We start from the raw sequence: 16,766 nt of genomic DNA, 5'->3' as shown, positions 1-16,766 counted from the left end.
GGTTGTTCATTCCTTTGTGTGTCTTCTTTATTCATTGGGTCTTCAAACTCAACATTACTTCAACAGTTGGCTTCTGCTCACCCCTTTACCAGTCCAATCTACCAGTCAACAGCCATTTCCTTCTCTAGAAGTCTACTTGTGTCTATTTTCTCATCAATGTTGAAAAGTCCTTTCTCAATCCCAATCCATATATATACAATTCATTCCTTTTGAGATCCTCTTCAATTGCCATCTCAGTTGGGCCAAGCCTTCTCCACTTAAGCTTCTGGATGTGGAAAGACTGATTACTCTGGTTTTGTGTTTACCTTTTATTCTGGCTGTATAGGTTCTCTCTCTTTAGAGGGCATGGACTTCCCTGAAAGCTTCCATTCTTTTGGGGTGAGCGCACATGAATTCCTTTCAGTGGATGGTCCTTGACCAGTGGAACTTCTCTTGCAATCCCTTAGATCATCCTATTTCCCTTCCCTCAGGAATTAAGGCTGATCTTGTTTGATGGCTTGGTAGGACTCTTACCACAGTGGGAGTTCTACTGCCTCATCCAAACTCACATCTGTCCAAAGATGCTTCTTTTGTGGGTTGGAGGGCTTCCCTTAACTTTTAGGTTTCAGGTCAGTGGTGCATTGAGGAATCTACTTACTATATGAACCACTTGGATCTGTTGGTGGTTTGTCAGGTCTCACTTGTTTCTTCCCACTCTTTTATGAGAGTAGGTGGTTATGGCTCATTCCAACAATTTAACTGTTTCAATTGTATCCCCAAACAAGGAGGTTTCAAATCCAGAACCCTGTGATTTCTCATATTCGACCTCTTAAACTGAGCTCACAGCTACAACATTATACTCTTGGCATGTCATGTTCTGTATGTTATGAATCTGGATGCAAACCATCTGTCTAACCCAGTCAGGTTTTCCTAAGGAGTGTTCCATTTATCTTGCCTGGGTATACCTTATATCAGTATGTTTGCAAACAATTGGAATGCCAAATGTCCTTCCTTATGGTGACCTGTCCACACCCCTTAGATCTGTGTGTAGATGCATTCAGTTAAGATTGGAAGGGCCTTCTTCTCTGTGCTTAAATTCCAATCAAACTCTTCTCTAGGGTTTGTTTTTCTCATACAAACCACTTCTTGTGGTGTGTTGTTAGTGGCTTTGTATTGGCTTGCTAAGTCGTGGTTTCCTCTACTTTGGCCCTTACTGGAGCAGCAACCCCTTCCCTTGCATAATACATTATGTCCCAGGATGATTCCGCTGGATATTTTCTGTCTGAGTGGACTGCACTTGGCCTATTCATATATGGTCCTCTAGCCTTAGCTACATACTCTCCCTATGTGTCTTCTTTATTGGGTGAAGAGTGTACCTGTTCCAGAATTAGTGGCATTCCTGCTTTTTTTCTATGGTGGTCACTCTCCACGTGATTATTTATTTTTGCACCTTCACTGGCCATTCCACCTTTCCAGTGGGGAATTCTAGCTGCAGAAGTTAACTTTTTAACTCTGAAAATATATTTCCAATACATACCTACCTCTATTTACCCACATCCCATCCTTTCTCTCAACTGACTTGCCAGTGGTTTGGGGTGTGTATATGCCAATTCTCAAAAGTGAAGATTGTTCTGCAGTTTTAGAGGGAGCTATCTGTGCCAGTATAGAGGACGTGATGGGATTGATGGAGGGTGGTCACATAATCAGCACATGTTGCTACAATTACACTAAAATATAGGGATATAAAAGACTTGTGGACTGTTTATAAGATTTACCAGTGCCTAGTGGACAAATAATTTTTGAGACAGCTATGGGTGAGAGAAAATCTTAATTTCCAAAATATCTTAGTAACATATATATATAAAGCAATGAAACTAACTAGTATTATAATCAGTAAGTAGTAACTATTAAAAACATTGTAATATGAAAACCTATGCATTGTGAAGTAATGTACATCTTCAATTTAAAACATCAAGCATTTCTTTATTAAGTTGCTGTATTATTTATTGTTAAATTTTGTCAACTGTTTAAAGGTTTTTAATATATTGTTTTGTTCTTTATACATTAAGTACTGAAAATATATTTTATTTTGACGAATGGGTAGAATCGAGATGATAAGATTAGGTATGAAAACAATCAAGAGTTTACAGAGATTTTACTTAAAGAAGTTCTTCACGTGAAAAAGATTTTGAAAAGGTGAGAATGTAGATTTAATTTAATTTTCTATTTGTTTTCTGAATTTAGTTTAAAAATTTAACAGCTATCCTCATAAAATATTTTTCAAGAGAGAATACAAATAGGTTTATTTCTAACTTTAAAATATTTATATTTATTTCAATGAATAAGTAAATGAATTTAAGTTTAAATATTTTTAAGCATAATATTATTTTCAAGGATGGCTGCAATAAAAAGTTGAGATATTTTTGCTGTAGGCAAACAGTGGAGAAAGAAGACATTTCTTATGTACTAGACGTATGGAGGCTTTGCTATAAATATTAATTTGTGTGATTTATTTTTTCAATAAGAATATCTATGTATATATATTTGTAACAACTACTTCCAGCCAGAAAGATGTTAAATTTTTATGCATTTACATGTATTGATAACAACAGTTATCAGTTATAACTATATCTTAGATACTGACAATATCAAATGAACTCAAATTATAACAGTTTGCTACAAACAACAGTAGCATAGTGTAGTAGATAACTAAGTAGACTCTCAAGTAAAGAACAATTTGTGTTACTCAATTGACTTCTAAGACTTGAATGATTTATTTCTTGATTGATTAAAAAATATAGTATGTTTACCTTCAAATGTCTTTCAAGCATTTATCAGCAGTCTTTCCATCAATAACTTATTTTGTATCCACAATGTTTTGGCTTCAATTTTATAGTAATTTCTTCTTCTTTTTTTTTTCAAATAAGAAGTACAGTTATGAAGATTAAAATAGTTCTAAGCTATATTGAATTACCTTTTCATGAACAAGTTGCTGCTAATATTTTTTCTTATCTGCAAATACAACTGTGAAAAGGTTGTGTGCAGTTGACTCTCATAGGTATAAGTTTGTGCTTTGAAATATTTTTAATATTTCCATAAATGTTATTTTTTTATGTAAAAGTCTTACAGTTGAACATTTTCAGTTTTAATCATTTCTATCTTCCCATTGTTTTGTGAATTTTTTCTTAAACATTACTGCAAAATCTTTTTTAAAAATAATAACAATGTAGTACTCTTAAGTATATGTATGTATGTATCAGTATATAGGACAAATCTCTTTTCAGTGTTTCTGACATTTATAAAATATACAAAGGGAGTTTTAACCTGCTTAGCTATTGAAGAATTTAGTGAACAGTAGAAACTTCAAAATAAATCATGAAGAAAATAATAATTATTGTGATTGAAAGTATTATTAATAAGAGTTTTAGCATGTAACTATTGAGACATAAGATTAGTATTTCTACTTTAATTAGTTATTTATTTGTAATATTTTACAATAATAGATTAAGAATTTTAAAGGCTTGAAATTCTGATGCACAACAAATTGATTGTTATTATCATAGTAACTGATATTAGGTAAATTCTAAATAATCAACTTTTTACATTAGTAATTGAATTTTCATCACTATCTTTGAAATGTTAGCCTAAGTTATAGAAAAAGTATTAAAGTGTAGAACAGGATTAAGTTAATTTTTATTTTTTTTGGTTGCATCATTTTACTAAATTAAATTATTATTATTATTATTATTATATGCCACAGTTACCATGTAGTAATAAACATTGCTTCCTGTGCTTGATCATTATTACAATGTATTATATGCCTCCTTGCATTTCTTCTGAAATATTAATGACATTCTTAATTTCCGCTAATGTTTTTGTGTTTTGTATCCTTTCATGTCTTAAATTTCTTTTTGAATTTTAAATTTTACACTAAATTAGTGTGTTAAAGTATTTATATTCTTAATTTTGTTAGCACATAATAATCTTAAGTATTTAATGTAGTTAAAAAGATGTTTAAAGTAAACCTTTAAGTGATTTATGATAAAGTACAAATAAACTATAGTTATTTAGAAATAAGTAATTACAAGTTATTTGTTTAATAAAGTGCAACATTTATTCTTCCATACACTTAAATAAAAATTAACTTTTCATAAGATTAATTTTAATATAGTTTTTAATGAAATTAAAGCAAACATAGCAAAATATGTAATAAGAAATAGTATAATATGAAGAAATGACAAAAGTTTGTAAAATTATAAAAAATACTGAGAATGTAGCATTTTGGTTATCAAGTGCAAAATCAAATGTAATAGTTATTAGAGATAAGCAAACAATATATGAAATTTATTATGTCTATATAATATCAAAATGTATCACCCTTTTTTTGCTCTTTTTTAAATTTACATGGGTTGTAATATTCAATGATAATTTTATGATAATGGTGCATGTGCAGTAAACTATTACTTAGTTGTAAGAATTATAAAAGTGGTCAATTGTTTCAGAAAACTTTACACAAAGGATATATGAAGACAATATTTAGACTGAAGCCTAATGGGAATGGGCAGCTGCATATTGTAGTGCTCTCATTCAACAGCTAACATCAGACAATCAGGTAGAGAGGGCCTTCACATGTTAGCATGCTCCCCGTGCTTCTGCACACTAGAGAAGAACAATTTCTTACTGTATCCAAATTTTAAAGTTTAATTGATAGCCCAAACCAACAGAGTATAATATACAAAGTTAGCAGAAGTTTATTGTTATTATGTACCTTATATCAACATGAGAGTATCAGTAATGTTTGGTATTATTTGTGCTTTATAAAACAATTTAAAGAATTCATATTTTCAGAGATAAGAGTGTTGTGTCTGCCTGCAGCTTTGCATGTAAAAGGTCTATGGACTGTTTAATATTTTGATAGTATTTATTATAGAATATAATTCATAAGTATGACAGTGTTTTGAGTTTATTGTGCACTAATGTTGTGAGGAATTTGATACTATTAAAGTATAAGCATCTCAGTGCATTTGTTTTTCTGCTACATAAAGAAATTAAAACTATTAAACAGATGTGTTATTTCTCAATATCTTCTATTAAAGCTAATTCTGTAATTGACAGTCAGTAGTGATGAAAGTATTGATAAGTGTAACTTGCTGTGGTGATGAAGTGTAAAATAATTATTATTGCAATTATTATGGGAAGTTATTGTAGTGATTACACATTATCTTGGTTAAAGATATTAAAAACATTGGTAAAATATACAAATATTTTCAATAAATCTTATGTGTTGAATTCCCACTGAGTAGAAAAGAAATAGTTATGGTAATTCATGTAATAAGAACAGTTTCATCCACTGTTTAAGAAAGTGCTTTCTAGTATGTTTTTTATTATGTTTTAACTCAAAAGCATTTAATACTTGAAATATTGTACTTATTGTATCAAGTGTAGATTGGCCTTGTGGTAGAGATCTAGGTTTAAGAAGAGGTGAGCTTAGTTTGAATCTGTATATACAATACTTCAAAATATTCCCAGCACACTAAGCTATATGTGCATTATATGAAGGACAATTGATTTCCCTGCCATTGAAGGTCAGTGGTAGGGTACTGCTGACTAGCTGTCTTACCTCTGGTCAGTACTTCAAAAGTAGGGACAGTAACAGATGGCCTCAGTAGCTTTGCTATAAATGCAAATACTTAATGTACCACTCCCAAGTAGCACAGCAGTATGTCTGTGAACTCACACTGCTAAAAACTTGGTTTCAATACCCTTGATGGGCAAAGCACAGATAGCCCACTGTGTAGCCTTGTGCTTAATTCTAAACAAACAAAAACTTAATATATCATCGATTTCCATGGCTTCTGATCTTTAACAGCCTTCTTCATCAGTCAGGTAAGTTTTCGAATTTCAGTGGTTTGTTTGTTTGTTTGTTTTTTGAATTTTGCACAAAGCTATTAGAGGGCTATCTGTGCTAGCCGTTCCTAATTTAGCAGTGTAAGACTAGAGGGAAGGCAGCTAGTCATCACCACCCACTGCCAACTCTTGGGCTACTCTTTTACCAACAAATAGTGGGATTGACCATCACATTACAATGCCCCCATGGCTGAAAGGGCGAGCATGTTTGAAGCAAGGGGGATGCAAACCCACAACCCTCAGATTATGAGTTGCACGCCTTAACACGTTTGGCCATGCCAGGCCCAAGAGTTTCAGTGGTTCTGTTTGATTTTATAAAAACATTTAGTATTTGTTTTCTATTGAAGATTTTGTATTTAAATTTTTTCAACCTTTATCACCTTTAGTCTTCAAGTTGAAGCAGTGAGATTTCTAGGAGTATACCAAGGTGAGAGATTTTGTACATGTGCTTGTAATATGTAGAGAATTGTATTTAATGTATAGCATGCATGATGATTTTAATTATTTTAATTTTTGCATCCCTTGTATCCAATATTTGTACCTTATAATTAAAAAGGATAACCCTCTAACTCCTAATAAGGCACTTTTTTAAAAATTTATTTATATAGATGGAGCTCTATATACAACATTAGGTAGAGATGTTTAAATCAAAAAAGCCTTTTCCACTTGATCAACACATAGCTCCATATGGTGTTTCTTGTCACCAACCTATGGATATAAGCTGTTTATATATAACTCGAAACTGTAGTTCTCACTTGTAATGGTGTGAATTTTTGTTACCTGATGTAGACTTTATATCTCTCATTACATAACTAAGTATACATAACTAAACTTGTGATAACATTTACTTTAAAATAATTTCTTCTAACTCTCTAGTTATGAACAAGTCTAAACAGTCATAAAATATTCATCACAAAATAAATTTTTTAATATTACTATACTAAACAGTCTTTTATATCATGACACAGGGCCAAAATTACTTTAAAAGTGAACACTGATGTGTCTACATAGTATTTCTTTAAATTTTGTGAAAAAAAAATAATGGGTTAATACACTTGTACAAACATATACTATAGTAGTTCCATTATAGAGGAAACATCTCATTTAGTAAATATTTATTTTTCAACCATCACATGTAGTTAACATTTTCATATTATTGATAATTGCCCTTTGAAATTAACAAAGTTTTTTTTTAAGTTTTAAACATATAAGTTATAACACATTTTTTACGTTTACAAAGTTAAACTTATGCATCAGTTTGTTCAAAATAACATAGAAAGGGCTTTTGACTTGCATTTTATTTATAGCTTGCCTAACAAGTGAGAAATTCTTCTCTGCATGATATTAACAGCTCATTTTGATAATAGAGAGGTTTATAAATCTATAAATGAATGTTTATGAATATTAATAAATTACTTTTTAATGTATAAGGTGAAAACAAAATGCATTTTGTATGACTGTTACCATTTTACCAGATTTGTTTATCAGTAAGTATCATAAAAGTCAAATTGTTTTAATTTACATCTAGGTTTAAATAGCAGTGTTAACGCACAGCTATGAGAAGAAAAAGATATGTCAAAAATAGCATTACATGTTATTGAAAATAATTGTAACAAATTGAATGCAAAAATATTAGAAAACTGTTGCAAGTTTATCATAGGTATTCATGATATATATCCAAAAAAAATTAATGATGTAACATATACGATACAATGTTTTAAATGTTTTGGCATCACTTTATTATAAGGTGTTCCATTGAGGATTTTAATGATGTTTTAAAGCTACTTAGTGTTACAGTCTAATATATGATACCTGGAGAAGAATTAAAGATGAGTTTTTATATTAATTATCTCATCTTTCTATGAGTTGACTTTTAGAATGAAATATTGGTAACATATAAATACTTCATATGAGGAAGAAAGCATTGAAATATTTATAATCATAACTTACATGTTAATTATTAATTTTATTTGGTACTATAAGTAATTTAGAATCCATTCATTAGATACAAAAATATTTTGTCAGATTTTACATTATAAGCATTAGATAGAAAGGATAACAGTTATTAAAAGAAGCAAGAGCATATATTTTTTCAGTAAGTTATACAAACATAAATTTACATATTAACATTTTTTAAATGTATTTTTGTGTAAAATTAATTATTTTTGTTACTAATCTTTTATTTTTGCTTACAGCCTATCCTCTGGAGAAAGAACAGGCAAGTTTGGAACTTTTACTATAAAGCATATTAGGTGTTGTTGTTTATCATGTGATTGAAATTAATATTTTCTTATGTGTTCACATAAAGTAAATGTTTGTGTTCCACAAGGTTTCATCCATGGATTTTTTTGTAGATGACATAGTGAGGTGCTTTTTGTCATTCTGTATCCAGCATCCATGCTTTTCCCTATATGTAATTATACTGTTCATAAATAAGTTAATTGTTAAAAAATTAAACTAAAATCATGTCATTATCTACCACATTTGTGCAATAGATGAAGTTGAAGTGAGTTTATCCTGTTTTGTAAGTGCCTTCTGGACTTTTATTTTTTTGAATCATCCATAAGAAAAATCAGTTTGTTTATTCATGATTCTTATAATAGAATAAGTTAGTTAATATTTCACTTATTATGGCTTGTCATTAAAAAACACAGCAAATTTGTTGAAAGTTGGTGTGGTTCCCACATTAGCTTCAATTTGGTTTTTCTAGATGGCATTTTGTTTGGTATAGCAACTACAATACTGCTAAAAAAATTAAAGGAACAAGTACATATTTCAGTATATTTTTGTCATAACTAAATTTATGTATGAAAACATATCTATTCATCTACGAGTGTATTTTTTAAGCTTGCAAGTGAAGTTTGAAGCAACTCAAATGATACTCACCTCACTCAAGGAGAATACAACTCAAGGTACCCTATATAAGGCTGTTACATGAAACTATGCATTCCTCATTAATTCTCGAAACAAACACCAACATGGATCTTTTGTGGCTCATTTTGTCAGTGTGTACCTTCATCTTGCATACCCAAGCAATCAGGTGCCATCTGACAGAGAATGAGGTGGCCAGACCCAAAGGAGGGTGGCACAGCTCATCGGTGTGTCACCAAGTGTCATCAATTGACTTTAGCAACACTACCAGGAGGTGAACTCTTATGGCAGGAGACCATGTCAAGGCATCATCGCTGCACAACAGCCAGATAGGACTGCTACATCATGACTACCGCTCTGCAGGACAGGTTAGCTATGGTTCAGTCAATGCGAAATGACCTTTAGCATTCCACTGGAACCCGTGTGTCAACCCAGACAGTTTGCAATCGTCTGCACGAAGGACGCCTTAGAGCCAGACAGTCCAAAAGAGGCATTATTCTGACAGCACAACACCATGCAGCCAGGTTGGAGTTTGCTTGTCAGCACCTGGACTGGGAACTTTGTCAGTGGGCCACCGTTTTGTGAACAAATAAAAACAGGTTCACTATGTCTCGTGATGATGGACGTGCGAGAGTGTGGAAATGCCGAGGAGAATGATTTTATGCCTGTAACATTGTGCAAGTTGGCGTTTATGGAGAAGGTTCTGTAATGGTCTGGGCAGGCATATGCCTGGGTGGCTGCATGGACTTGTACTTGATAGGGGTGCTCTGAATGCACAACGATATAGAGACAAAATTCTAGAACCCATTGTGAGGCCTTTTGCCAGTGCTGTTTGCAGTGGGTTAATTCTCATGCAGGTTAACATGCAAGCCCACATTGCCAGACTGTGTATGGACTTTCTTGATGAGGAAGGAATAAAGACTTTTGAGTGGCTCGCCAGATCTCCAGATTTAAATCAGATTGAACATTGTTGGAATATGTTGTCGAGGCATGTTAGTAAATGCCAGCACCCTTCTCAGAATGTACAAGAACTCTGACAAGCCCTGGTAGACGAGTTGGCTGCTATACCCCAAGATAGCATTGATAGACTGATTCGAAGTGTGCCAAATCGGTGTCAGGAGTGTATCACAGCCCGTGGAAATCACACTAGATATTGAATGTTTCAAACATTTCTTGAATAAACGCATGTAAACTGTTTAAAGTATTGTTTCTTATGGGATATCGGTTTTGGTGATATTGGTCATTTTTTAAAATTTTACTTCTCCATGTTTTATCGTTCATTACTCATTAAAAAATGGATACAGATGGAACTGAAATAAGGCAAATTACCTAAAAAAATAAAAATAATATCACTTTTGGAACACTTAGATGAGTTATGTAAGAAAACGTACTTGTTCCTTTAATTTTTTTGAGCAGTTTATTTTTAGATGGTTTTTGTCATAATTTTGTTGTTCTTGTTGTGTGTGTATGATTTTCTGTACTTGACATGTATTCAGTGTATTGGGCCCTATGAATTTTATATGAATCATATTGGTATATTTAATGCCTTTTATTATTTTTCTATTGTTTTGAGATTTTATTACAAATATGTTTATCAAATATAAAAATATCGATAAAATTAATTTATTGTTTAGTACTTCAACCAGAACATTTTTTTTCTTCATTGTTTTTCTTTATTTGTGTGTCTTTTGTTTGTTTTCATTGTTGATACACAGTCATGTTAATAAATTAACATCATATGAAAATGTTACTCATATTAAAAAGTAATCACTAATGTTTTACATAATTAGCTGTGAATAAAGATAGAGCCTAGTTGGTTATTCAGTATGTGTTTGTTATATGATTTTGAAGATGTATAAAAACATCCAAGAAAAGTGTGAATTATAGAAACTTAATTTCCAAAATATACATATCTCTTCTCACACTTAAACAATTACTCGACTGTCAGGGTATCTTACTTTTCCAATCTAATCATTTTTCTGATATGTTTCTTACTTGCTCCAATCTTTTATACCCACTCATTTGTTCTTTGTGATATTTATCATTTGACATTCTCCACCTACGTCAGTGCACCCTCTATTCTGGTACTGTATACAAGCACCTCATTCAAATAATATTATCATTTCTTCTCAGCAAATTGGTATCTGTGCATGTAATAACCTTAATCTTGGATCCAAGAGTACTAGAGGTCCTTGAGTCAGAATTTGTCATATAGTTCACATCTTCACAACTATTTTTCACCCAAGCTGTAGTGTTTCCATCTCTCACAGATCCATGGGCTTTGGAAGTTAGTTCTTGGATTATCATAATTTGGTTGATCTGGGAGTAGTGAGAGAGTCATGTTAGTTATTCCAAGGTTTTACTCCCATCGCTTGTTGTGCCTCAGAAGCCAAGATATTAGTGGCCAATTGTTGATTTTTCTTGTCTATATCATTGCCCAGATCCTTCAGTTTTTCACAAGTGACTCATTTCTCAATTGGAGTTGGCATTTTTAACTGATATTATGCATGTCTAAGTTTCTTGTAGTTAGCTCCTTTCTGCACATTGCCCTAGCTGTGGCATCCAACCAGTGTTGGCATTTTTTTTTTATAAACAAGGATCATGTACTGCAGCTCCAGGTTTTTACCTTCCAACTCACATAAGTGGCACATGGTTTCTACTGTATTCTACAAGTTTTTTCTCATCATATTCAATCATCTCACTAGTACACACCATTTCATAGAAGAGTGGACACTGCAAGCAACATCTCATCAATTGTCAGAGCATCACATCCTTATTATACTTTCAACCCAGGCAAGCTTTATTTTTAAGGCTGAGACATCTGTTATTGCTACAATTCAATATTTCATTAGTATGGGTATTTTTTTATTTTTCATCTCATTTCTCAGTCTAGCTCAACTGACTTCTATCTGGCTCAATGCTGTGGAATAGGAAGCCCAACTCTTACTCACCTCTATTTCTCCCACTACATTGTGGGAATGTGGGCATAACTCAAATCCCTCATGCCTTTTGGATGAGAGGACAAGAGATCCTTTTAAAGATCTTTATGCAATCAAGGAATCATAAACATTGACTCACTGGATTTCCTAATTTCCTTAGGATCATTCTTCAATCTCAAGAGGTTGTTAAGTCAGGACACTATTGAGAAATGAGTTTTGCTACTGCCACTTCATCCACAGTTCCATCTCTCCAATAATTCCTTCTTTTAGGGATTAGATGAATATACCAAGAGTCAAAAATTCCACATTCCATAAACAGATAAAGAGGTTTCCTTACACAATGTTTTAGTCCTTCTTGCTCTTCAAAAGGTAGTATCTCATGGCCTGGGCTTATTAAGGAGACAATTATCAGGCTTCACTCTGACAATTCAGTGATAGCATCTCATGTTTCTCATCAAAAAGGCACTTGTTCCAGGGCTCTTTGTTTTTGAATCTGGAACCTCCTTTCTTGGAAGCACTCTTATCAGCTTGTCATGTTCCATAGGTGGTGCCTGCAGCAGCAGGTCAGTTGTCTCAATCTAAGTAGATTCTCCCAACAGAATAAATTCTGCATTGCAAGGTTCTGTTGAATTGGCTCTTACTTAGTAACTCTGATTTGTAGATTGGCTTCTCATTGGATTACCCTACTACTGGCAATTTGATCTCAAGTACTTCACCTTCATTCTTTGGCAGTGGATGGATTCTATTAGGAATGGATGAGATTAAACTGTAAAAATTCCTTCCAATTCATATATTACCAAAGGTATTAATTATGATTTGTTCCAACCCATTGTTGGGCCCCATTGATAACACGAAATTGGCAGATACTCCATGGTTTCTGCCTAAACCTTGAGGTTCTGGAGAGGCAGCTGCTTCCACAGTTTTTCATATGGCATCAGGGTATAATTTTTAATGTTGCCATGCATCTGTCTCAGTTTTTGCTTAGTCCTTAGATGAAAATTTGTCAGTGAAAATGACATATATTGGCAATGATGTATTGAGAGGAGGTTGAACCCACTTCAATCAGAATTGCCTACCATAACTTGGATTTTGACCTGGCTCTATAGCAAAGGCTTTTGCACATTTCACAATTGCCCAGTTTAAGGTGGCCTTATTGACTACCTTTGATTCTCGCAACTAAATATTCTTGAAGTCCTCAGTAATTTCCAGATTCCTCAAGTCACTTTAAGTCCTTGGTCCCAAATAACCATGCCAGTTACCTTACAGGTATATAATAAAGGTTACGTTACTTACTCTTTCTCAACACCTGTTTGTGATCTGATTCTTATATGTCATGTATTCCCTTTACCTGAAGGTTTATTTTTCATAGCTTCTGACCTAAAGATATTGCAGGCTGGAACAGTTTGTGCTATTTGGCCACAAACCACTTTCTCATTCTCTCTGTGTCCTCAGACTGGTTCTTCTTACCCAAGACACTAACAGACAAGGAAGGGGAAAATTCTTTTCACCAATTCATCTAATTACTATTTCTCACCTTTATGTCTAATCAGATTTTTATTGTGGTTATATTCAGTAATGGATTTGAAGGTTTTGTTGCCAGCACTAATGCCATTAGAAATGCTAGACAATGATATTCTTGGCTCTTATTAAAGATGAGGAATTTTCTGTGAGTCATATCTATTCAGATTTGTCACATTTCTATGCTCTTAGAATCATGCTTGAATTGCCAACTTAAGATCATTGTACAGACTGGTATGTTGGCCTCATCCAGTACTCTTATCTCACGTTATTTGCATAATATGGCAGTATCATCACCTGAGAGTTTTCATCTACCCTCTACCTTAACCAATTCTGCTAGATTATAGATAAGGATAAATATTTTCATTGCTACATTTCAGATTCCCTTACTGTGTTTTCATAGGTTACATCTCTATGGAGAATGTTACTCAGGCAGATCTGCTTTTATCAAACCAATTCTGCATTAACAACCATTAATTCAGTATATTTTATACAGATTACTACAGGCTCTGAAGAAATGAGGTGTTGCATAAAACCACCTAGGAGCTGATTGTTATGTAATGGACTCATAAGCTATCACAAGTAAAGCATAAGGGGATCCTCCTCATCCCTGCATATATTTGGGTTGGTTTAAAAATTTAAGGAAGTTTGTTATCACCTATTGCACTATTTTCAGAGCACTGTACCTTAGGACTCCCTAGTATGCATTACCCCCATCAGATTCTACTAGTAGAATTAGATAGTCCTTACCACACCCCCTTTCCAGTCACTGGAATGGTGGAGAGAGGATTTTCTTTCAGAGTGTCAAAGGGAAGTCCTCCCCTCTTGGAGACAAGGGCAAATTTGGGGGCCCTCTTACCCTGATCTTTAGATATTTTTTCCCAGATGTTGGCAGAAATAGCACTAACCTACCACACCCACTTTCCAGTCACTGGGATAGTGGGTAGAGGAGTTTTTTCCAGAGTGTTAAAGATAATTCCTTCATTTTTGGAGAAGAGGGCAAAGCTGGGGACTCTTCTACCCTGATCTCTAAATGTTTTTTTTCCCAGATGTTGGTATAAGTGGCACCAACCTGGTCATAATACCAGTTTAGATATGGTATTCAACTGTCTGGATGGGCTGAGTGTGGTTCAGTACATTGTTCATAATTCCAAATGCAGAGTTGTCCCTTCCTGTGTCCTTGGTTAAGCACAATCGTTCCACATCCTACCCGTAATTTCAAGAGCAAGTGGAATTTAATTTGCCCACATGGGTGTGGAATGAGAATGAGTGTTAATAATTTCTAATAGGATGAGTTCTGTGTTCTCAGGTTCAGTTAGACATATACAGTCCTATTATTCCAAGCCTGGAGTGTTTCTTTTCAGACTTCTTCAGATAAAGGAGATCTTCCCACCTCAGAATTGCTTATTTTCTCACCATGACTCAGTGGCTTTGAATGTTTTGCTATGGTGAAAGGTTAAGATCCACTCATAAGTGTGTATGTTTATATATAAAAACAGTTTCTGTTCCAATTGCCCTAGCTACCAATGTGGATATGGAAACCATGGCCCTTTAATTCTAATCCTGAGTAGTGGAACTTCACCTTCTCACCTTATCACTATGTGATTATGTCTATAACTATGAGAAAAGATAAGTATGTTTTAGAAGTTAACATTTTCTTAAATTTGAAATGTATTTTAATAATACTTACCTAAGCTGACACTATCCCATCCTTCCTGACCCCTAGGAGCCAGTGTTAGTGACTAAAATTAAGTCAATCTCAAACAATTGATAGCATTATCTAAATGAGGAGCTTATATTTATATACATATAGTACCAGGATAGAGGGTGGATTGATATAGGTGGAGAGCATCACTAGGTAAATATCAATAAGAGCATTTGAGTGAGCATTTGGAACAAATGAGAAATAAACAACACTAATGCTTAGGTGGGCAAAGGAAGAAACACTAGCAGTCAAGTAATAGCTATAAGTGTGAGAGGATGGTGTGTATTATTAGAAATAGAATTCTGATTTAAGAAAATGTTAACTTCCTAGATTTTACCCTTTGTAATATAAATATAATGCATGCAGTTAAGAATAAGGAAATAAATATCAGTTAAAAATGTTACCTCTACACAAGCATACTTGTAATTAAATTGGTTCTTCAGTGTCTTATAAAACAGAAAAAACTTGTACATAGATATATATTTTTGTTCTATGGTATACATTTTGAACACTTGTTATAATTATTCTTGGGAAGAGTATTTTTAAATTAGTTTTTGTTGTATTTTTTTAAAGAGATGATGTTTATATTTTAAATGTATAACCTAATTTTATTAGTTATTTGTGATTTCTTTTTTCTTTCAGCAGCCTATCACAGCTAATGAAATAACTGCATCATTAGGTATACTTACAGCAGAAATTGAAGATGTAGAAACTGTTCTTGCTTACCTGGTATAAAGCAAATTGTTTTAGATATGATTTTTCATAAATTTACTCTTCAACAGAATTTCGAGCTTGTGAAAAACCATTGACTTAGAATTTCAGAATGACTCTCTAATTCCTTATATATTAATAATAGTACTTGTTACCTTTTTTTTCCTTTTATTGAAATCACACATTCTAAAATGAAACCTTAAATTTTTTTATGTAGATGTATAAACGATGGTGATTTGTTGTTATATTATTAGTGTATATAAAATTTTACTTTTTCACAAGAAAAAGTTATATATATAATCAGCATTTTATCTACTATATCCTCCACTAGTACAGCAGTAAGTCTACGGATTTACAATGCTAAAATCAAGGATTTGATTCCCCTCGATGGGCTCAGCAGATAGCCCGATGTTACTTTGCTATAAGAAAACACACACTTTATCTACTAATTCAAATTAATTTTATGAAACAGAAGAATGATGTGGTGCTATTTACTTGTTTTATAGTGAATTTGTCATTTAAGAAATACATAGACGTTTCTTCTGAAAACAGTTTTGACTATTTAATTGAAATTATTATATGAAGGAAACATCAACAGAGGTTACAATCACCACTTTTTTATCTAATACTTTATAAGGCTCTAAAATGTAAGTTGATCTTAAGGAAATGTAATATGACTGTCATTATCACCAAATATTGAAGATTGAAGTCAATGCCACCAGATTGTAAATCATTTTAATTTTTTGTATTAAATCTGATAGATATAATATTTTATTTCTTCACAATTCATAATCAGGATGACTATTTGAGCAATTGTTTTATTGTATTATTTTGTAGTAGACTCTCAGTGTGCTGTTGTTTAAAATTTTGAAATTTAAATTTTTGTTGCTTTTTTTTAATTTTGGATGTTTTTAATTAGATAGAAAAAATTTCACAAACAAGATTGCCTAATCAAAAAGCAACTTTACAAAGCAAAGGATTTTTTGATGATGGAACAGGTATGTACTATTAGAAAAATTTAGATACAGCCAGTTTACTTTCAAACATCTCTTAGTTTAAAGCATGCATTATCAAGGATTTTTTTATTTAATTGTATTGTTTCTTGTTTGAATAAAGTTTTCAATTTAAATAATGTT

The 16,766-nt window shown here is 32.7% G+C and overlaps 2 protein-coding genes across 5 annotated transcripts in view; both read left to right on the top strand.

Moving 5' to 3' along the window:
* LOC143237661 (uncharacterized) overlaps positions 1-8,138 on the top strand; it is a 69,402-nt gene extending 61,264 nt beyond the window's left edge. For 2 of the 4 annotated variants that reach the window (XM_076477157.1, XM_076477156.1), the window contains exons 16-18: positions 2,084-2,175; positions 6,273-6,313; positions 8,082-8,138. In XM_076477157.1, the coding sequence (XP_076333272.1) occupies positions 2,084-2,175; positions 6,273-6,313; positions 8,082-8,128 (180 nt within the window). In that variant the 3' untranslated portion in view covers positions 8,129-8,138. Of the gene's footprint in view, positions 1-2,083; positions 2,176-4,481; positions 4,592-6,272; positions 6,314-8,081 lie in introns of all 4 variants that reach the window. The other 2 variants (XR_013020185.1, XR_013020184.1) reach the window with 2 other exon arrangements.
* A 903-nt stretch (positions 8,139-9,041) lies between these two features.
* LOC143236195 (uncharacterized) overlaps positions 9,042-16,766 on the top strand; it is a 35,475-nt gene continuing 27,750 nt past the window's right edge. The window contains exons 1-5 of the mRNA XM_076474487.1: positions 9,042-9,125; positions 9,615-9,753; positions 13,891-14,051; positions 15,562-15,648; positions 16,550-16,628. Of these exons, the coding sequence (XP_076330602.1) occupies positions 9,042-9,125; positions 9,615-9,753; positions 13,891-14,051; positions 15,562-15,648; positions 16,550-16,628 (550 nt within the window). The remainder of the gene's footprint in view (positions 9,126-9,614; positions 9,754-13,890; positions 14,052-15,561; positions 15,649-16,549; positions 16,629-16,766) is intronic.

Source organism: Tachypleus tridentatus, chromosome 13 (genome assembly GCF_004210375.1).
Source record: "Tachypleus tridentatus isolate NWPU-2018 chromosome 13, ASM421037v1, whole genome shotgun sequence".
Classification (NCBI taxonomy): Eukaryota; Metazoa; Arthropoda; class Merostomata; order Xiphosura; family Limulidae; genus Tachypleus; species Tachypleus tridentatus.
This window is presented reverse-complemented; position numbering and strand designations above follow the sequence as displayed.